This window comes from Bos javanicus, chromosome 21 (genome assembly GCF_032452875.1).
Source record: "Bos javanicus breed banteng chromosome 21, ARS-OSU_banteng_1.0, whole genome shotgun sequence".
In the NCBI taxonomy this organism is placed as follows: Eukaryota; Metazoa; Chordata; class Mammalia; order Artiodactyla; family Bovidae; genus Bos; species Bos javanicus.
The window spans coordinates 66688267-66710484 of record NC_083888.1 but is presented as its reverse complement, the minus strand read 5'-3'; the positions used below and the strand labels follow the sequence as shown (position 1 = coordinate 66710484).

Below are 22218 nucleotides of genomic sequence, written 5' to 3'. Positions count from 1 at the left end.
CCGGGCTACAGAGGAGCCAAAGATCACCCTAGGAGGAAGGGCCTGGGAGGCCTCAATGGCTGGGCGGCCTGAAATGGGACAAGGTGGGGAAATTTCCAGAGTCCTCTCTGGATAGCCTGGTGCCATGGGAGGAGATGGGGTGCCCAGGACTTAGTTGAGGAGGACAGCTGGACACCACGTCCAGTCAGCCCTGGGCACTATGTGGGTTCAGGGGCAGGTGTGCGGTGAGCAGCAAGGCATCCGAAACCAACTGTTGTGATGGTGGCAACGTGAAATCGGGATCCGTTCTAGAGACGAGTGGCCCCAGAGACATGAGTTCCCTTGCAGGAAGAGAGTGCCCATGGCCAGCATCGGCAGAGGCTGAAGGCGGGAAAGGACACTCGAGCACTGGCCCTGGGGCCTGGACTCAAGACGGGGAGCTGGACCGTGCTTGCTGGCAATGGGGGGGCTCAGAACGGGCCTGGCCTCGGGGGCAGCCAAACTGAAGAGGCCCCCCTCACCTTCCGCACAGCAGTTCAGCCACTCGGCGGCCACAGCGATAGGCCTGGCGAGGAGTGGTCTCAAGGCACGCCCACCCGCTGCCGGCTGAGTGACCCTGCGCATCACTGCAGCACTCCAGCCTTGGCTCGCGCAGACACGGGGGCAGGGGGACGGGCAGCGCCTCCTTCACAGCACAGTGTTCCCGAGCCTCGGAGCAGAGACCGCCAGGGACCATCAGTGTCAGTGAGCTGTCTAGAATAGAGGTACAGAAGAAAATGGCTTCGGGGGTTTTTCTAATTCTGAACATACTAATTACAGGCACTGCCCATACAAATGCTACAGACGAATATATGAACACAGCGGTGCCTAGTCAGTAAATTCCTGTCTGATAAGAGTGTGCCACCAGAACCACAGGAGCGCCACTGGTCTGGGGTAGGACTGGAGATGGAGACTGGGGAAGAGAAACGAGGGCTCTGTCTGAAGGCCCATGAACTGTGAAAAACTTTGGTTCATCCCCTGCTCACAGGAGATGAGGCAACACACACTCCTGAGAAAACTGGTCTTTGTGGAAGGGAAGGGTGAGCCTTCTGTGGGGCACCTCTGCTCTGCAGGCCCCTGAGCTGGACCGAGCCATCTCCAGGCACTGCCTCGGGTAAGTCAGACGGCTATCGTCCCTGCTTCACAGATGAGGTGGCTGAGGGGAGACTGAGGCCGTGTCCCGGGGCCTGAGGAGGAGGCCACACGTAGAGCACAGCCTCTGGCATGTCCAGCCCCAACTCAGGCCCTTTCTACTCACCTAACTTGGGAAGACATTCTTTTCCTAGTCTCGATCTCCTCTAAGACCAGGATGGTAGGCCCTTTGCGTGAGGCTGCCATGAGCGTTACCTCAAACAAGACAGGTTTGGTCCCTTGGGGCCAAGATCATCTTCAACAAATCAAGCAATTAATACTAAAAACCACAAATAATTTCCTATTCATGATTATGCAGAATATAAGAGCTAATTACTACTAGATTTACTTTTCAATAAGTTAAGCGTCACGAGCCACCGTCTGCCAAACAACTTCATTCCATGAAGAGTCTTGGCAGGAGGACAAGGAACCCCCTCCAGCAACGCCTGTCCTCGGGAACCAGCAGCTGCCCAACCCAGAGGCCGGGGAATCCCTGACAGAAACCACAGCTGGAGAGCCACGTGGCAGTGTTCAGCCTACCCCGTCCTCTGACCCTGACGGCCACGGGCCAGCCTGCAGGAGGGAGTCTGCGTGTGGTGCCTGCAGGTGACGTGGCTGCTCCCCATCTCCAAGCAGCAGCGACATTCACCAGACTGACAGAGGGATCACCATGGAGCCACAGGAAGCTCCAACACCCTCCAGTGGGTGGCGAGGAAGCAGGCCCGTCCCACATAACCACGGGGTCTGCAGGGACGCTGGGCCAGCTGTCACCTTCTCAGGGACGCCTTCCAAGAATGTGCCCAGCGGGACGCTCTCTCCCCATGGCTCACTTGGGTTTGAGAAGCACTGCCTGTGGTGTCTCAGCTGGAAGGTGTCCGTGCAGCATCTCCGGCAGGACCTTGGTCAGCTGGCACGGCACATGTGGCACCTAACCGAGGCGGGGTGGCCATGGCGCACGGGGATGGAGGACCAGAAAACCAGGCTGCACAGAGCACTCTCCAACCTCATTCCTAATGTACCAGCACCAGACCTTTAATTCCAGTTCATTTTTCCCCAGTCCTCAGGCAATTAAAACAAGGCAAATAGTTTGAGAAAGAAGCAAAGGGCCCAGAAAACCCCAAACCTCTCCTCTCATCCGTCTCTGGATGCCCAGGAACCAGCGGCTGCCGAGTGCCCCTCCCCTCCGGGGGCGGCCATCACAGACCACAATGGGGCCTTTCATCCTGCACACGAGGGCCAGCAGGCGCTTGTTCTTCTTCTTCTACGTGCTGACATCCCAGCTCTTTATTCCACGAGCCTATTATTGCCAGTTGTGGGCACAGAGATGACTATGACAGTCTTGATCTCATGAAAAGCTTATAAAACACCTTGGATCAAAATGTTTAATTATCACAGCGTTAGGAAGGGCACAGGGCAACAGGTTGCCTCATTCACGGCTGATGGAAAGAGAGACTGGTACAACCCCTCTGGGAGAAACACAGCATTACATGTCAAGTGTCAAAGTGAACCAATTTCTGGACTCAAATTCCAATCTTCGATATTTATCCCCAGAACTACACTTGCCTGTAGGCAAAATAACAGGCTGGCTCCAATCTGCTGATATTACATGATTCTTCACTGACTATCAAACGACACAGTTTAAATAAACAGTTACTGTCGTAACTGGATACCATGAAACCAGTGCAGAGGAATGAAGCAACTTCCTATCCATGGGTTGGGGTAGCGGACTAAGGTACCGCTGTGTGAGGTAAGAACTGTATACACAGTACAGTCCGCCGCTGCACGTGCCCGCGGCCAGGGAGCCCGCGGCCGGGGAGGGCTGACTGCGCCCTGCTACAGGGGCAGCTGGAGTATCCTTGAATCCCGGCGTCTGTGGGGTCCTAGAACCAATCCCCCACATACTGACGGAGAGACGACCGCATGTTATCTGCATGGAAACGTATATGACACGTGCAAGTGAGCACGCGTGCTTGTACACCTGCTGATACGCTCTCAGAGGAGGCGCGGAAAGGGTGGGTGGCTGGAGGCCACAGGTGGGGAGCTTGCGTTCCACTGTCTGCCTTTTGTAACAAGCATGCTGGTTACCTATTCAAAAGAAGAGCAAACGTAAAGCCATTTCTTTGCGGTACAGTAGGAAGAGGAAGTGCAGAGACGCGTAAGTGGCAGAGGCCCTGAGACTGGTTCCTCTGCTGAAGGTGAAGGCCTGAGCTGCGGGTCAGGACTTCAGGGCCCTGCAGCGGGGTGTGGCATCGTTTATAAGAAAAGCAGAGACTGGCCCTGCATAGGCATGTGATGTGGCTTAAGACAGAATGAAGGGCTTTTCTGGAATGAATGAGCTTTTCTGGAAGGCAGAGAGAGCGTTTTAAGCAGGAAAGCGCCCTGATTACGGCTGGGAGACGTGGGGTGTAAGCGAGCAGGAAAAGAGGCATGTCAGGGTCAAGATGAATTCGGAGCAAGAGCATCAGCTCAGGACACTGGGAGGGGCCTGAGCTGTCACAGGACGTAGTAATGGAGGAAGGCCCTCGAGTAGGGGGCCAGAAGCAGGCGACACTGTTTCTCGTCCGATGAGCTCGGACACAGCAGTGCCACACACGGAGGAGGAGAACTCAGAGAGCGCAGTGAGGAGTGGGAACTTCATCAGAAGCCCAAACAGCCCTCACCGGGCCCACCCCAGAGCCAACGTGGCCTCCTCTGTCCCTGCCCACACACCCTCTCGGTCTCCTGGAGGAAAGCCCAGGCCCTGGCTCCCTCTGAGTCTGGACCGGAGTCACCTCCAGAGACACGTGCTGAGGTCTCTGAGCCTCTGAGCTCCTTTCCCAGGGGCCACCCCCGACAGCACCACACACACGCTCCGCGGACACTCAGCGCAGCGACCATGTCTGCCAGGGAAGGGCCTCTGGGAAGCGTCACGCAAACCCCATTCGCTAAGGGAAGTCACCACACAGAGCGAGCCCACCTATGTGTTTTACATGTTGTGTGAGGCAAGGCCGATTTTTATACAAGCGTTATCTAACCAAATCCTACATTCTGGCGAAAAAGGACCACAGAGATGGCCACTGGGCACTCAGAGTCCTCATGTGATTCAGAGAGGCGCTGAGGCCTGGGCTGTGCCCACTGGGCTGACAAGACGCAACACAGGCAGTCATCTCGCTTTCTCTCCCCCACAGTCTGTGCTCAGGTCGGCAGCCACGCGTCAAAGCCAGTGGAGCCAAAAAACCACTAACAGGAAAAAAATTCCTCGCATCAAACCTATACATTTAAGTCCTCAACTATCACAAACATAACGAATTCATGTCCACTGATTTGATCCCAACCGTAAGATGATCATATATTATAAAATAAAAAATGTAGTTCAAGTAGATCTAAAGGTTAAAAACAAAAGCACCCCAGCCGTGTGCTCCCACAGTGCGCAGTGCTGGGGAATGGACGCTTTCAGAAACCCAAAGGCCCCGGGCAAGAGGCAGGGAAAGCCCACTTGGTGCCAGTCAGGGTGGGCTGCTGCTTTGATGGAGCCTGGAGGGTCAGAACAGTTTTTTGTTTCATATTTTATTACATCAATGGCTTGAAAATTTTTATTTAACTTCAGCAAATATTGGAAATAGAAAAATGAATTCTGCAGAATTTCACAAATAAATTTTTCAGTCTCTACTAACAAATGTTATCATTCGATGGCTAAGCAATTATAATGCTATGAACATTCACCACAATGAATGTGCTGAAATAGAAAACAAGCAAAAAGAGACATTAAAATATTACTTACAACAGCATTATTACAACATATTTTCTTTAAAATTCCAACATGAATTTTTATCACTTCAAAAGATATACAGCATTTCCATTATATTTGCAAACTTAACCTTATACATCTTTTAAAATCTTGAAAAAATTTTTAAGCAATCTAAAAAGCACTTAGCAAAGTTGATAAGTCTACGTAATGGAATACTATCCGCTCCAGTACAGACTTGAGTTCAGGAGAAGGGCTGTAAACACTCATTATCATACAACATGCATAGGCTGTACTGACCTTCCTTCGCTGGACTGTAACGTTACTGCAATTGTGCTTCACTATAAGGAGGGAACGCTGCAGAGGTCCGGGGAGTGGCAGAGAGAGGATTTGTTTTGAGCATTGCACAAGATCACTAGATTCAAATTAGCTAACCACCTCGAGTCAACTTGAGATAAAGTCTCACTTGATATCACAAGCTTGAATCCGGGGTCACTCAGGTTAGATCAGGCTAGACAAGAAACACGAGGCTCTCGGGTGAGCTGGCTGCATCCGACCTTTGCTCATATAAGCAGGGATCCAGTTAGTGTAATGCACTATTTGGCTTATTTTTGGTATGCAATTATACCAATAGTACAATCTGATAATCAGAAAGACAAAAATAGGGCATAGTTGAAATTAAAGTGACAACGAGCACACTTAGAGTGGCATGTGGCAACAGTCAGCTTTCCAAACTCAACTACGTTTTCATTTTTTGATCGGAGGTTTACGACCATCAAAGGATCTGGCAGGTTAAAAACTATCCAAAGCCATCTTGAGGAACTGACGTCTGGTGGGCGCAGACGCACGGAGACGACGTGGGGAGGCGGGGTCTACCCTAACCTCAGGGTCCGGCTGACTCCACCGCTGCCGCCCCACGGCTCCCCACTCAGCACGAGCCGGCGGGGCTGCTTCCTGCTTACGGAGCGATCCTACAGAATCCATCACTGTTTCAGACCAGTCAAAACAATATTCAAGTAACAAGGTGTTCAAATGAGTAAGTGAAAAAATGTTTACCTAACACTTTACACATCTACATAAAATTAAATAAAACAAACTTTTAATGCATATGCAATACAATTTATATCTTTCAGGATTTCTAAACTAAAAGGTAAACTATCATTTGCTGCAATGGTACTATATTTTGCACAATAACTTATACTTAGGAGAAATTTTCCACAAAAAATATATATAATTATGACATTCACATTGATAATTTTTAAGAAGACAAAGCTTAAGTGAACACTGCATCTGAAGCAGCGGTCATCATGGACCCTTACACATCCAAACACAACCTGCGGACGCACCCAAGTCTTGGTATGTTAAAAAGGGTCGTCCCATAAATAAGACCAAACCACTTCGCTTCTAAAGGGAAGTGATTTCTTGCATTTACATCATTGCAAAGACAGTGTAATGAAACAGTTTAAAACACAGTGCCATCTTATGCATGAAACTGCAACGAAGGCAGTCAGGCAGAGACAACTATCTTTTTTCCTTCTAGCAAATGAAAACAACACACCCCTTTCCCTTGGCGAGATAGCCAAAAGCCAGTGGCCATGATGGCAAGTACACCGGCACCGTGACTCTTCGGGACTGGAGACCACCTGTTGCCAGGAGCCAGATCAGGGGACGTCTGAGCACAGACGGGCCTGGCACTGCCGGTGTGCCCGCCGTGCAGCACAGACCAGCGCCAGCCCTGAAGCACTGCCAAGCGGGATCGACTCTTGAGGGACAGAGCCTGGGGGTGAAGAGAGGAAGCACGACTGGCAGACAGACCGCTGCAGCGAGGTACCCGCTGCTTCTCTAACGAGCAAGGAGGTCTGGAGAAGAGGCCAGGTGCGGCAGGAGCCTCCAGGCCGCCTGTCCCCTTTTAGCAACGTGCAAGACTCCTGCCACCTCTTGCCCGTGTTTTCCTGCCATGTTCCAATTAGGCGGCAGGCTCACGAGAAAAACAGAACGGACCCTGCACAGTGCCCACTGTTACTGTGCTGCCCGCCTGGCACGAGCGGCGGGGGTGCCGGGCTGCTCGGAGGCTCTTCCTCACCAGCCCTCACGTGACCGACAGACACTGCGTGCAGGGATGGGTAGGTGATGGGCGCCAGGAAAGTCCTGTCTCACTCCCTTTCTGATAACCTTTCTCCAGATTTCAAAAAAAGAAGTACAATTCCAAACATTCCAGGTGTCTTGCTGACCCTCTTCCTAAAGAGAAAATCAGCTGACTTAGAAAAAAAAAAAGAAAAAAAAAAAGCAAGGTGCGTGGGAGTCAAAACAACAAATTTTAATTGCATATTTCAAATTCTTAAGAATTCTGTTTATGCCTTAAAGCATCTGGAATTTTTTTCTTTTTGGTATTGAAAGCACAAAAAATACTTCATTGATGCAAAAACCAACAACAGAAAAGCTCCTTCCACATATTTAGTGCAGACTGAACCGACCACAGGCCAGGGAACGGGGCACACCAGGAGGCGCAGCGCAGTCTACCCTCAGCCGCTCCACAGGCCCATGGCCTGGCAAGAGAGTAAAAGTGATTCTGGAAGTTTTAGAACATTTGTTAAATAGCTGTACTTGTTCCCAGCCCAACCAGAAGGCATCACATTCCCTTTGCAGATGGTTTCTTCCCACCTGGACCCACTAGAACCAGTGACCCAACACGTCCCTGCCTGTTCTGTAACATCGAGGAGGGGGTGCTTGCACGGCGCGCACGTGACAGACAAGAGGCCGCGTGGAGAGAGGGACAAGAGGACAGCGCCCAAAGAGCACAGAGCCTTGAGAACACCATCGCCAGCCAGCCTCGCGCCCCTTATTGCCGCCCCACGTGACACCGAGCATCTGCACTCTGTCAAGCACCTGCAGCAAGGCCTCCCCGTCTCATCTCAGTGATGTCATCTTTGGCAAGCAATCAACTTTAAAGAAGAAATAAGACACTGAAACAGAAAAGAGGGTTGAAAACATGGTTGCCAAAAGGAGAAGGCACCAATTCCCAATGTACAAGCACCAGGTACAGTGTATGGACACTCTTGGAGCTGGGGGCGGACAGGGGAAGGAGAAGACGGGGCGGCGCCCGTCCTGGGGTGACGACGCTGAAGGCAGCGAGTGCTGGGGTCCACGATCCTCCAAGGACAGTGCAGAGAATGAGCTTTCTACCACGCGGGCAGGGAGAGGGGAGAGATTTAAGCCAAGTGAATTTATAAACCATAATTATACCTACACTGAGGGGAAGGGGAGTTGTATCAAGCTGTTTGGCACGATAAAGGTTATGACGCAGTCTGCCAATATACGGTGATTTCCGAAGAAGCATGGTATCACTTAGGTGGATGCCTCAGAAAAGAACAAAGGAAACTTCCCAGAAGGCCAACGGGTCACAGTTACTCTGAAAATCACATTATGCACAAAGTAGGGACTGCAGGCCATGCAGGAACAGAGTCGCACCTCCGAGTGACTCCTTGCTCCGAAGCCGCCAACGGGGAAGAGCTGCCGTAGGTGGGCCGGGGCTCCATGGGGGCGGCGGGCCCCGGCGACGCAGGAGCGTGCAGGCCACGGGATCCCCGCACTGAGGCGGAGTGAGAGACACAGAGAGCTCTCGGGGAAGCGGCCCCGCACGAGGAACGAGCGGAGAATTAAGGCAGGTGTAGCCCAGGACTGCGAGTGTGTGCCTTTTTGGTAATAGCTGCTTGTCCACAGAGCTGTGATGCGGATGGCTGGGTGAAGTCTGGAGGTACCTGAATCCTGGAAAATGCAGGCGTCCACACCAAGCGCTCAAGCCACCAGAGCGTCTCAGGAGGCAGACGCGTATCTGACATCAAGAACAGAAGCAGCCTGAGCGAGGAGGAAACAGAGAAACACAGACAGGTCACCAGAACGCACTGCTGACTCTGGTCTGGGGCAGCCCCCCTACCATCTCCGGCCCCATGGCTCCCAGGCCAGGGCGCAGAGGCGGAGGCTGTGCCAGGCCACGTGGGCAGGTGAGTAGGCCTCCACGGCTACATGCCTGGACCTCCAGGCCCCACTATGCCCTTCCAGCTGTGTGTCCGGGGTGAGTTATCAGGGTCCTGATCAGCAGAAGGTACCCCAACACTGCAGTCTACCTCACAGGGTTAAGGCGGACTCCCGCACAAAGCCTTCAGGTGCACTGCTGGGAGTCCCAGCACCCACCCTGTTTAGCAGACAGCTACAACATAAAGATTGTAGGATCTTCTTATAAACTTCACTGCTGCTTCTGCTGCTGCTAAGTCACGTCAGTTGTGTCCGACTCTGTGTGACCCCACAGATGGCAGCCCACCAGGCTCCGCTGTCCCTGGGATTCTCCAGGTAAGAACACTGGAGTGGGTTGCCATTTCCTTCTCCAATGCATGAAAGTGAAAAGTTGAAAGTGAAATCGCTCAGTTGTGTCTGACTCTTCGCGACCCCATGGACTGTAGACCACCAGGCTCCTCCGTCCATGGGATTTTCCAGGCAAAAGTACTGGAGTGGGGTGCCATTGCCTTCTCTGTATAAACTTCACAGGCCTTTCTAGTTCTCCACTCTCATTTTTAAAGACTGACTGCTGGACCTAGGCCTCAAGATCATCGAGGGTCTCAGAGCTTGCCGCTCCCCCGTGGTGTCTTATTTCTAAGGAAACAGCCAAACTTAGAGTCCAAAATCTGAAAACAGTTGTGCCTTCAGGTGAAATCCCAATTTATGAGAACTGTTATTAGTGAAATCAATTTCTCCTTAATAGTAATACACTTAATCGCTTTACACTTTAGAATGTTTACCTCCAAACCAGTCACCTTCAGCGTCATTCCACGCCTTTCTTGACACCTCCCCGGGCTCCATCTGTGCCCGCCCCTCCCCAGAGAACCCTGAGTCTCACACACTCAACCCTCGTGGGCTACTCTCCCTCCTCAGCTCCAAAGGAAGAAAGCCCACAGCTGATAGATGACCACGAACTTCTCAAATCTGTCTGCACTGCATAAACAGGTAAAACCTGTGGGCAGGCTGGATACCAGCAGACAGCTTTCTGAGCTGCTGGACTCCACAGGAATGGAGAAATTACAAGCACACTAAGTTCTAAGCACTGATCAGACAGACGATTAGCTAGTTCCCTCAGGCCCTTGGTGGACACAGAGAAGCAGCTGGTCCTTACAGATTAATTTCCTTCTGCGGGCTAACACACAGAGACTGGAAAACCAGGGTGGCAAAGCAGGAGGCCTGGCGCCTTAAGAAGCATAAGAAAAAAGGGACTAAAGAAAAGGAAGGACAGACTTTCTGGGCTAGCAAGACAGGAGGAAACATGAGCTGACAGATTAAGCTCATTAATCAACGGATCAGGCCTAAGAAAATGACGACTCTGGGTCCTCAACCTGTGGTCACACTTTTCACGCTAACTCCGCTGGAGCCGGCTGGGATGAAACCTGAAGCGAAAAGAGATCTGAGTTTCCTCTCATTTCTGCTTCATGAGCCTTAAGTCAGAAAACAGACCTGGAAGAAAGCGTTCATTCTCCAAGTTCTAATGGCCCTTCCCCAGTAATCCTCATGTTCTCAATGCTTCCTGAACTGAGTCCAGGACTTCAGGGAAGGTAATCTGTTGTTAAAGGGCCAACTAGCTGTCAGATAAAGTCACTGCCCCAAGATAAAAACACCTCTTTTGCTTCTGTGCTGTCCTGTTGGTGGGCAGGCAGGGCTGGGTGGGTGTGAGTCAAGGAACCACTTGCACTGCCAGTACTAGAGACTGTGAAGACGACTGCAAATATTTGCTGATAGCAAAATCTAAACAGTCTGATAAAATTAGTATGCTTCTAAAACGACCTCTTCTGACAGGTGTAGATGCCTCAGGGCCCTTTCTCAAACTGGCATATGGACGCAGAGGATGGGGGTGGCTGGCAATGCCGTGCTCTCAGGGCGCCCTCCTCACAAGGCCCATGCATGCACAGGCTGGGGCCTCCAAGTCCTGCAGCCAGGCTCTGGGAGCGAAGAGTCACAGGACAGCACAGAAGAAGTGACTTCCAAGTCTTTCCTGCCTCGTTTGGGGAAGATTTTGATGATAAAGTAATGAGTAAATTAATCTTCACATTAGAATTCTCCAGGCCAGAATACTGGAGTGGGTAGCCTTTCCCTTCTCTGGGGATCTTCCCAACCCAGGAATCGAACCCAGGTCTCCCGCATTGCGGGCGGATTCTTTACCAGCTGAGCCACAAGGGAAGCCCAAGAATACTGGAGTGAGTAGCCTATCCCTTCTCCAGGGAAACTTCCTGACCCAGGAATCGAACCCAGGTCTCCTGCATTGCAGGCGGATTCTTTACCAACTGAGCTATCAGGGAAGCCCACCATGTCAGTGAACAAACGCAAAAATAAAGTGGATGGCATGCACTCCCACCCCCTGGCCCTCCGCACTGTCTATGGGGAAGGGTGGGCGTGCAGGGGGCAGCCCCCTGCCGCAGGAAGCACGCAGGCAGCAGACGGACCCTGCAGCCTCAGGAACCTCCCCTCAATCTCTGCCAACTGGGCCAGTGGACTCAGTGCCACCACCCAGGAGGTCACAGGAACATCAGTTCCAGTCTGGAAATGCCAGGCAACCCAAGACCTAGGCTTGTCCCCATCAGTCCTTCAGCCGCTGGCCCCCCAACAGCAGCCAGGCTGGAGGTGTGGCAGCAGAGACTCACCAGGAGCCTGCAGACGCCCCTGTGAGCTCACACACCTCACAGGGGACAACATACAGTTCACATGACTGGACTCTACCGATCCTCAGGGCACTTCTGACTTACCGTTTCAGGGCCAAGTGGTTACTGTATTTAAGGAAATACTGGTAATGTGAAATATTCTGTGGCTAGAGAAAGTAGGGTGGACTTAAGAATCTGTCCAGGAATTAAAACATGAATAACGTACACAGTGACCAAGAAGTGACTAAAGCCAACACATACTACAGCATTTACGGGTAAGAGTCATTACTGACACAGCCGGAGCCTAAATCTACTTCTACAGCTGGAAAAGGTCATCAGTGAAGAAAGTAACTGGGGGTTGAGCATGAATCCAGCAGAGACCAGCTGGCTTCAGACTTACCTCGTCGTCCTCCTCAGGCATCTTGATGGAGCTGTCTGGGGACTTGACAGGTTTCTGGTTGCTGGGACCATTCTCTTCTTTCCCATGCTCTGCCTCCCATTCTTGTAAAACTTCATCTATGTTGAAGCGGCGTCGATAATTTACAAAAAAGTTTTTCACTTGCACCACTGATTTGTTCCCAATCACATCTGAGATGGCCTGGAAATCTCGGCCGTATTTCCTGATGGCTAAGGATGGAAGAAAGCGTCTTTTTCAACACAAGAGAAAAATAATAAAACACACACACACACACTTGAGACTCGCCCTTGATCTAGATAAGGCAGCACGGGGGCTCCTAATAGCAGACACTATCTTAGTGTAGAAACCAATGGGAAGAGTAGCACGGCAGTCCACGTGCAAGACCAGTCACATGGTCCGCGTGCAAGACCGGTCACAGTCTGCGCTATCTGTCGTGTAGGGTCTGCACCTTCTCACCACACACCATGTGGTACAACTGAGGTCACCCAGCAGCTATCCTGTGCTGTGGACATTCCACACGGGCCTTTCCAGGGTCCCAGGACTAGAACAACCTTACATCCAACCTTACAGCCCTAACCCTCAATTGGTCCTTTCTGACTATTCAGAACCCAACAAGCAGCTGCTAAAATGAAATTTAGACACCGAGACTTCCAGATTAATGTTTACATCTTGTGAGACACGGGAAAGGAAAAAAGCAAAGCCCAAAGGGAACGCAGAAATTCAGCTAATATGATGTTCACTAGAAGGATGTCAGCTCACAGGAGTCTGTTAAAGGCAAGCGATGTCCTGGGAGCAGGATGGAGCACAACTGCCTCCTGAGGCGACTGCTCTGCCTAAGCTCTCTATTTATAAGCAGAGCTTCTACGTTTATAAGTACAAGCTTCTTGTTTATAAGTACAAGCTTCCTACCTTGTACAGCGAGCAGCTGCTCTTCCGTGGTCCAGCGGGCATTGCATTTCTGAATGACCTGAACATCCAAACGAGTGCTGTTAGCATACTACATTTAGGCGCGGGCATGTCCTTATGAGGATTAATCAATCTTATATCAGAATGTTAACATCAGCTAGGGTTATAATGAATGATGTCTATACCTTTCCTTCTAGAAGATGTGTACTGGAGACACAGTAAATTCTTAAACACATAAACTCAGGTGTGACTTCAAAGATGATATTTACATAATCTTACCTCTGGAAGTCGGTATGGTTCTATTCCACCATCAAGTTTTTCTTTTAGAGCACTATTCGTCTGTTTAATATTCTGAATCTAAGAGAAACAAGATTCTCATTTTAAAAATGAAAGACTTTTATAAAGGTATGAAAAGAAAACAAAACTATGAAAGTTAAAAGAAACAAAAAGCCAAGAGGAAAGAAGTTCCTGGTCTATATGACAGCCCCAAATACAAGGCCCCTGTTGCATCCTTTGAGAGCAGCTAACTATTAATAGATGTTTTAATTAACTTGCTGAGGGCAACAAACAAGGAACAAACAAAGAAGGGATGGTGGCAAGAAGGTTCCTGCACACACAATCCTAATCCAATAGCTCGTTAACAGGTGCCCACCTGGGCAACAGAAGGCACAATCTGAATCTGACGCCGACACCGCGCCTGGGCCCCCACCACACAGAGTGGGGCTGGGGGAGCAGAGCAGGCAGAATAAAGGCAGAAGCCCGCCCTTCAGACTTCTTTAAGGGGAGGGAAAAGCTATTTTTCCCCAACCTTATTTTGAGCAACTGTAACTTCTTCATTTTCTCACAAATTATCTTTTCCACATTCTTGCTTTGATTCAGTGGACCTAATCTTTCACTGAGCTTGCCTAATCAAAAGAAAGACACAACAGGACAAACCATTCCATCAATCCAGGGCTGCTCCTTAATTCTGCTCAGACTCCTGAGCAAGTGGGGTCACAGATGGGGCCCTTCTCACTCCGCTCTAGGTGGAGGGGAATTTCTGTGCCAAGCACCAGGGGAACTCTGGCCCTGGCACTTTCATTCTTGAATATCACTTGGGCAAATAAGAAAGCAAGCAGAGGAACAGGTTCATTTTTCCAAGGGAAACACCAAAAACATTTTGTGACCAGAAAGTGCCCTAGGCAAATGAAGAAAAGCAGCACTCTCAGAGCCAGGGAAGAGTTGGGAGATGGGTGGAGATACTGTCATATGGGCACTTCTAATACTTGTCTCTCTAAAACTTTTCATACTTACACAATTTCCAAAAATCCCACTTTCAACTACTTAGATTTCACTGATTTCCAGTTTCACAGATCCTTTCCTCCTGTGTTTTACTTCTCAAAGGTTTAAAGGCATCGGGTAGCGGGGGAGGAATACAGGAAAGATTTTTTGATACTATGGGACCAGCAGGCAAGTAAATAAGACCAGCACTCCTAAGGACCAGAACCGACCCTGTCTGCCTTTAGAAGGGCCTCATAGTCTACCCGTCATACAGCCCACTCCACATCTTTTGATAACAGTGTCACGTCAGAACACAAAAACATCTGAAAAGAAAAATACTGGAAACATGCACAAAATTTACTCTACAGTAAAAACCATAAACTAGGACCATACTTTACTGAAATTTGCTTTAGTTTATTTTGAAAAGGTATACAAATCAGAAGAAAATACCCAAAACTTATTCAGAGTAAGTAATTCCAAGCTCTCATACCAGCATTAGTTAATAGAACACTCTTTGATAATATAGAGCAAAATCTTAGATTCTTCTCAGACCTTGCAGTTACCAACAAACCACAAAATATTGCAAGGCACTCAGATTACGTTCCCTGAATTCTGCAAATGAAGCCTAGAAACTTCCTATATACAATGAGCAAATTCTCAAGTCAGGGGTCTAAAATACCCCATGTTTCCCCCTCTCCTCAGGCACTCCAGTTACTCTATTCATTCTAGCTGGCTGTTCATATGACACAAAGCTAAGAGAGTGTGTGAGATCTATCTATCTATCTATACTGCACTGGGATGAAGTGACATGCATCTTCCAAGGAGACCAATCTGTTTAAGTAACACATGCATCTTCTAAAATCAGTGGATAAAAAAGCATAGACATTAAATGAGTGGCTACAAGGTAAAATATCCACAAGTTCTGAACTAAAAGTTAGCTCAATATTCTCATTTACCTACAGGCCTTCTTCTAATCATTTGTGTTTACTAATAAGTGCAAGAATAGGGGTTAGTTGACAGAATTATGCCAACTGGAAAGGAAGCCAGAGTGGCAACAAGCTGGATAAGACACAGGATAAGAAAGTAACCAGCATGGAAAAAAGAACCAAACAAAGCAGTCCATTTGGCTTGGGGTCTTACCGAGGGCTCCTGGCTGAACACAACTTTCTTTTTCCTGCTTTACTGAGTATTTAGTGATTCTTCTCTAACGTCAGACCTTTTCATTCCCTCCACCCAGCAAGTCCTGATGCAACAGGCAGTGACTGTTGGCAAACCTGCCCCCAGTCCCCGTCTCACTTGTATCTTTGACAGCAACTGAGGATCTCCCTGGAGCTAGGAGGAGCTGGGCTGCAGAGCCCTGGTGCACAGAACGTCTAGGAGGTTCTGGGGAGGCAAGAGCTTTTCCTGCTGAAAGGGACAGGTCCGCTCGCCCCCCTCTTCTTACTGCCCTGAACAGAGACACAAAGGTGATGAAATGGCTTCAGCAGTGTCCAGCGTGAGGCCACAAGCAAGATGAAAACCCTAAAAGCTAAGGATGTAGGAAACCCTGAAAGAATCTGGGGCCTCCGAGAGCAGCACTGAGCAGAGGAACTAACCAGCAACCACTGATGTTGGAATTTCTTGCTGTTTTATAAAAATAAAAAAAAACAAACAAACAGCTCACTGTTTGAGCCATTGTTAGTCATGTTTTCTGTTACCATCGGATGAATGTGTCCCACACATACGACCAGACGTGGGGGCCTACCATGTGACTGACCACCATGGCCGTCTGGGAGTGCAGCGGGCAGGAGAGCTAAAGGGTGCAGAAGGCAAACAACTGGCCTCATCTCCCAGGAACTGAAGACTCTGAGAATTCGCTCTTTAGTAATGTCAACTCTGGGCAGCTACCTTTAAATAAAACATTCTTGCTCTTGATCCTGGCTCTGAAAACTGAAGGCTCTCTATCTACCAGTAACGGCTCTGTGTGAAAGGGTCTCATCCCCTTTCCATGTTGATACTGCACAGCAAGCATCAGAAACTCACCTGGCCACGGGACTTAAGCCCCGGGAGAGGGAGATGAAATGCAGAGGGGAGCCCCGGCCCTAACCAGAGAGCCCTCCCCACACACATGCAGCCTACAAGTCCTCATGCATCCTGTACCATCAGGCAGACAAGGAGCAATCTCCTTGTTTGAGAAGAGGCCCAGAGAGATTAACTGATTCTCCTAAGATTAGAATACAGCTCTGCCAGCAGCTGGGACAGATAGCCAAGCCCGTGAGTGCGTGGGGCTGGCTCGGTCCTGGGTTGTGCGCTTCCTGCACCAGAGGAAGCAGGCCACCCTGCTCTTCTCATCTCGTCCAAGCAGCGAGAACTGTCAGTCCACAGTTCACCTTGAAGTCAGGGTGGGGGTCGGGGGAGATGACTAAGGCAAGGACAACACTGGGCCACTCGGCTGACTTCTCAGCTTGACTTCTGTGCAAAATCAGACCAAAAGGATGAGTCATTTCCCACACGAGGCACAAATAATCAGGAAAGGATTCATTTTAGAAGCACTATTCTTTACAAGAGCACCAAAAAAGTACCAAACATGTAGGAGTAACTCCAATAAAAGAAACAGAAGACTTGTTCCCATCAAGAACTACAAAATTTTGGAAGAAACAAGATCACAGAAGTGCAGGGACAAATCATGTTCGTGGGTGAGAAGATGTTAACTCTCTACCTTGATCTACAGATTCAACAGCATCCCAATCAAACTCTAGTAAAATTACTTTTCTGGAAATTGAGGTGATTCTAAGTTTTATATGGAAACACAAGGGCAGGGATCCATGACAACATTGGAAGACTCCCCTACCACAAAGCGCCATTTATAATCTGTGTATCGTCAGGACCATGCGGTGCTGCTGAAGAAAGGAGAAACCCAACTCCAGACCCGACCCATACACATGATGGACACTAGATTTAAAACAAAGGTCCCACAGCCTTCTAACAGGAAGAGGGCAGTTTTTAATGACTACTGCTTGGTAAACTAGATACTCATGTGGAAAAAAAAAACAACCCCAAACGTAACAACAAAGAAAAACATTCCAGGTAAGCTGAAGATCAAAACGCAAAAGGCAAAACCAAGCTTGTAACACAGTGCCTCATGACCTCAGGAAGGGTTCCTAACAGAACTCAAGAGTACCCACCACACAAGACAAGAACAAGAAACTGGACCACCTCAAGACTAAGAGCATCAGTTCATCAAAGATACCACTAGGAGGGGCTGGGGGCAGTTCAGTGGTAAGACTCCGTACTCTCAGTGCAGGGGGTCCAGGTTCGACCCCTGGTCAGGGAACTAGATCCCACAGCCGCACTAAGGATTCGCATGCCACAACCAAGACCTGGTGCAGCCAAATAAATACTAAGGAAAAAAAAAGATGCCACTGAGTGCATAACAAGGCAGGCCTCCAATGGGAACGTGAGACAACCCCCTGCCAGCCCCGTAATTCCACAACGTGGGCACAGTAGAGTGGTGGGGGGAGGCGCTGCTGGTGTCCAGTGGGTGGAAGCCAAAGCTGCTGCTAAATGTCCTGCAAGACACAGGACAACTTCCCACAAAGAGAGTTATCTGGCCCAAAAAGTCAGCTGTGCTACGATTAGGAAATCCTGCCAGGGTGCAACCAACACTCACATAAAGTGACACGACCAGCCTGGGAGACAGTTCTCTAGCGCTGGATGTGTGCACACTCAACAACCTGGCAACTGCACCCTGAGGGGTGTCTCCAACAAGCACACACACACAGCACACCAAGAGGCACATCAATCTCGTTCCTATCAGAGCCCAGTAACAGTCAACAAGGGGAGACAAGCCAAACCCAAAGGAGAAGAGGAGCAGGGACAAAGGGGAGGTCAATGGGGTGCCGGAGACCATGTTCCAGGTCTTGACCAGATAGAGGCTACATGGGTGTGTTCATGTTATGAAAATCACTGAGATCTGTATCTAGATTGATACAGATATGTAAAATTTCAATTTCATGGTTAAGTTAGGAGAAAAAAAAATCAATGGGCCTAAGATCCTCTGTCCAATTCCTTAGAAACAGAACACCCCTCTGAGACTTGTGAAGTGAGTGAGCAGCGAGAGCATGGCTGCAGTGCAGGGCCACTCTTCGCCAGGATGGGGTGCACGGCACCTGTCGTTTGATGGACACCAGCTCCAGGTCCAGTTGTCTCAGCACCGTGGTAGCAGCAGTGGCATTGGCAGAAACAGCCTCCACGTCTTCTTGAGAAAGAAACATTCCTTTTGGAGGTTTCCTTTTTGCTCTATTTTTAGCTTGAGTACTATGTTTTTCCTTTTTGATCTGAGGAATCGTCTCAGTAGGGGGCACCTGCATGGTACACATATTTGATAAATGAGAAAGTGAAAAAATTAAAATGTCAAATGAATAGCAATAAGCATATTTTAACATGGCTCCAAACAATCTAAGACATATACCATACCATACCAAAATAACCATGCACAAATTCTAAAACACAGTTAACAGACAAAGAACATTAGCTAAATAAACAACTCAAAGTGGACTCCACTTCCTTCCTTTACAGATACATCTTTATTCTATAAACCTCTGACAAGAAGCATTCCTAGCTTCTGGGAGGAATACAGGAAAAAAAAAATAACCTGTGCTCCCTTCTGGTGAGCTGTATATATATGAATAAGGAATGAGTTCATCCTAAGAGTCCCCAGCAATGTGGACAGACATATGGCCACGGAAAGAAAAAAAATGAGTCAGCACTTGTATAAGGATCCATTTAAACTCCTTAAATCTTGATAGAAGGCTATAAAAATAAAAACTTGAATATGAAACTTGTTTATATACCCCTTTTTTGGGATGACACACTTTTCATGGCATGTAACCTGCTTCAAAAACTATAAGCTGTCATTTAGAAATGTGTGACTGCTGCTTATTTTTTAAAATGCTCTTTCTAAAACCAAAACCTTTGGAAATGAAATGCACTCACATCTTGGCAAGGAAAGGATAACATCTATTGGTAATCATTTTAACAAGAAGTTTAGGTTAACTGACATCTTGTTAGTCTGTTAACACTGGCTGGTAAAGCTGAAAATACATTCAAGCTTGTTGCTTCACATTTTAAGACAGATAAAAAGACCATGCAGACTATGATGGTAGCAATAAGCTCTCAAACAAGTGGTAATAAACAACACATAAAAATCTGAGTCAGCAATAACCTGTGCTCTGTAACAGCACGGTCAGTGTAGATCACCGACTGACCAGGTCTGTGTTCAGACATTTCAGCACGTTAAGAAGCTAAGAAACTAAAGAAGAAACTAACCATTTTTCTTTTCAGATCAGAAACTGTGCTATATAAATAAGAATTATAGAAATTAATATAAAACCAAGCCTCTTCTCTTTCATTTAAAATGTTCCACTGAAGAACCTAATAAATAACAATGCATCAAAAACAAAGCTTACTAAAAACTTCAAGTCCTATTTGATTTCACAAACAATGTAATTTAACTAATCCTTAAAATGATCTGGGCACTCATATAGATCACTGGTGAGAGTGCCATCCAGAGAGTATGACCAGTTTCCTATTTGATAATAATATATTATGCCAAAAGAAGCCTTAAGAATATATCTAGAACATTTTGACTCAATAATTCAACTTCCAGAAATTAATTCTAATAGAAAAAATTGAGTGCACAAATATGTAGTTATGGTATCAGATTTCAGCATTAATTATAGGGAAAAGATTGTTAAAAATTTGTATAAATTAACTCAATTATAAAAGATTTGTGACAGAATAACAAACATACTGCTATGCATACAAATATATTCAACATAAAAATACATCAAGATTTAGCAGTAGCATTCCTCAAGAAACTAGAAACAGTGTTGCCACGTGGTCCAGTGACCCCACTCCTGGGCATATATAAGGACAAATCTGTAATCCGGAAGATACGTGCACCCCTCTCTTCACAGCAGCACTATGCACAACAGACAAGCCATGGAGACAACCCAAGCGTCCACTGACAAGATGAAGGGATAGAACAAGACGTGGTACACATACACCGGAATCACTGCCTTATCACGGTGAACGGCTTGTTTAACTCAAGGAAGCTACACACCATGCTGTGCAGGGCACCCAAGACGGATGGGTCACAGCAGAGTTCTGACAAAACGTCATCCACTGGAAGAGGGGATGGCACACCACCCCGAACCTCCCGCCAGTATACTCGCCCTGAGAACCTCACGGAGCGCATAAAAAGGCAAACAGACATGACACCGCACGATGAGACCCCCCAGGTCGGAAGCGTCCAGTGTGCTACTGGGGAAGAGTGGGAGACGACTCCTCAGCCGGAAGAAGGAAACAATGCTATCTGCCACAACATGAGCGCAACGAGAGGATCATACTAAGTGAAGCAACACAGAGAGAGGCAAGTATCACACGATTTCATTTATATGTGAAATCTAAAGTAGAACACAAATGACCTTATCTATGAAACAAACAGAATCACATACAGAACAGACTTGTGGTTGCTGGGGGGAGAGGTGGTTGGATTGGGAGTTTGGGACTAGCAGAGACAAGCTTTATATATTTAATGCAAAAACATGGTCCAAAAACATAGCACAGGGAACTATATAATATGGCAACCCACTTCAGTATTCTTGCTTGGAGAATCCATGGACAGAGAAGCCTGGCGGGCTACAGTCCATGGGGTGGCAAGGAGTCAGACATGACTGAAGTGACTGAGCAGGCACACACACATATTTTACAAAGAAGGTCATCTCAAAGAGTCACCAAAATGTTAACAGTGATAATGGGTAGGTGCTTCGTCACTTCAGTCGTGTCTGACTCTTTGCATCCCCATGGACTGTGTCCCACATCCCACATCTCCTGTGTCCATGGGATTCTCTAGGAAAGATACTGGAGTGGGTTGCCATTTCCCCTCCAGGGAATCTCCCTGACCCAGGGATTAAACCCACGCCTCCTGCACTGGTAGGTTTCCCTGGTGACTCAGCTGGTAGAGAATCTGCCTGTGGTGGAGGAGACCCTGAGTCAGATTCCCGGGTCGGGAAGATCCGCTGGAGAAGGGATAGGCTGCCCACTCCAGTGTTCTTGGGCGTCCCTTGTGGCTCAGCTGGTAAAGAATCTGCCTACAATGCTGGAGACCTGGGTTTGATCCCTGGGTTGGGAAGATCCCCTGGAGAAGGGAAAGGCTACCCACTCCAGTATTCTGGCCTGGAGAATTCCATGGACTGTATAGTCCATGGGGTTGCCTGAGCAACTTTCACTTTCACTCCTGCATTGGCAGGCGGCTTCTTTACCAAAGACCTGATAAAGGGTGATGATGTTATAAATCATTTTCATTTTTTCCCTTTTGTTTAGCTGTTATTTCCTACATATCTATAAAAAAACATTTATTATTGGTATATTTTTAGTTTAGGTATGTCTAGACTCTTTTCTTTTTTTCATACTTCAGTACCTTCTGAGACAGAAACTTTTAGATTTTAATGAAACAACAGACACTTATTTGAACACATGTACAAGTAATACCAATGCTGGGATTCCACACTCCAGCCTGAATGGGACTCCAGCGGACGGACACCAGAGGGCTTGGGACCTCTGCCCAAGCGGTGGGGGCCGCATCAGGGACCGCCTGCAGGGAGGTCTGCATTGTGGGGGTTTCCACTGGGCCACAGTGACAAGGCCTGGTGTCCTCAGAGGGTCCTCAGGGATCCTACACGTGCTTTATTCAGTTATGAATCAGCAAAAGAATCCAAGTTTATCACCCTCATTTCAAAGGCTAAGATCACCCAGATACCCCCTTGTTCTCAGTGAACAGTTTATAATAAATAAATGCTATAAATATACCCCCCAAAGTCATATATTATTGTAGGGGTTTGTGGGTCTCTTGAATCCAGAGACTAAACACCTCTGGCATCATGGTTTTTAAAACGTGAGAGAGATTAAAGTTTCTCCATGACCTAGAGGGCACAGGCCCCGGGCGCCCACAGGAGGAAGGAGCCCACGGCCGAAAGAGGGCAAGAGGCCCCTTTCTAACCTGTTGAGCGAGTGCCCAGCAAAGAGGGCAGTGAGGACTGCTA

General features: G+C 48.3%; 1 protein-coding gene across 3 annotated transcripts in view; it reads right to left on the bottom strand.

The window, feature by feature from the left end:
• Positions 1-4707: 4707 nt before the first annotated feature.
• RCOR1 (REST corepressor 1) overlaps positions 4708-22218 on the bottom strand; it is a 119551-nt gene continuing 102040 nt past the window's right edge. For 2 of the 3 annotated variants that reach the window (XM_061395408.1, XM_061395406.1), the window contains 5 exons: positions 18283-18477; positions 13154-13231; positions 12878-12935; positions 11951-12177; positions 4708-8728 (listed from right to left, as the gene is read on the bottom strand). In XM_061395408.1, coding sequence (XP_061251392.1) covers positions 8687-8728; positions 11951-12177; positions 12878-12935; positions 13154-13231; positions 18283-18477 — 600 coding nt within the window. In that variant the 3' untranslated portion in view covers positions 4708-8686. The other variant, XM_061395407.1, reaches the window with a different exon arrangement.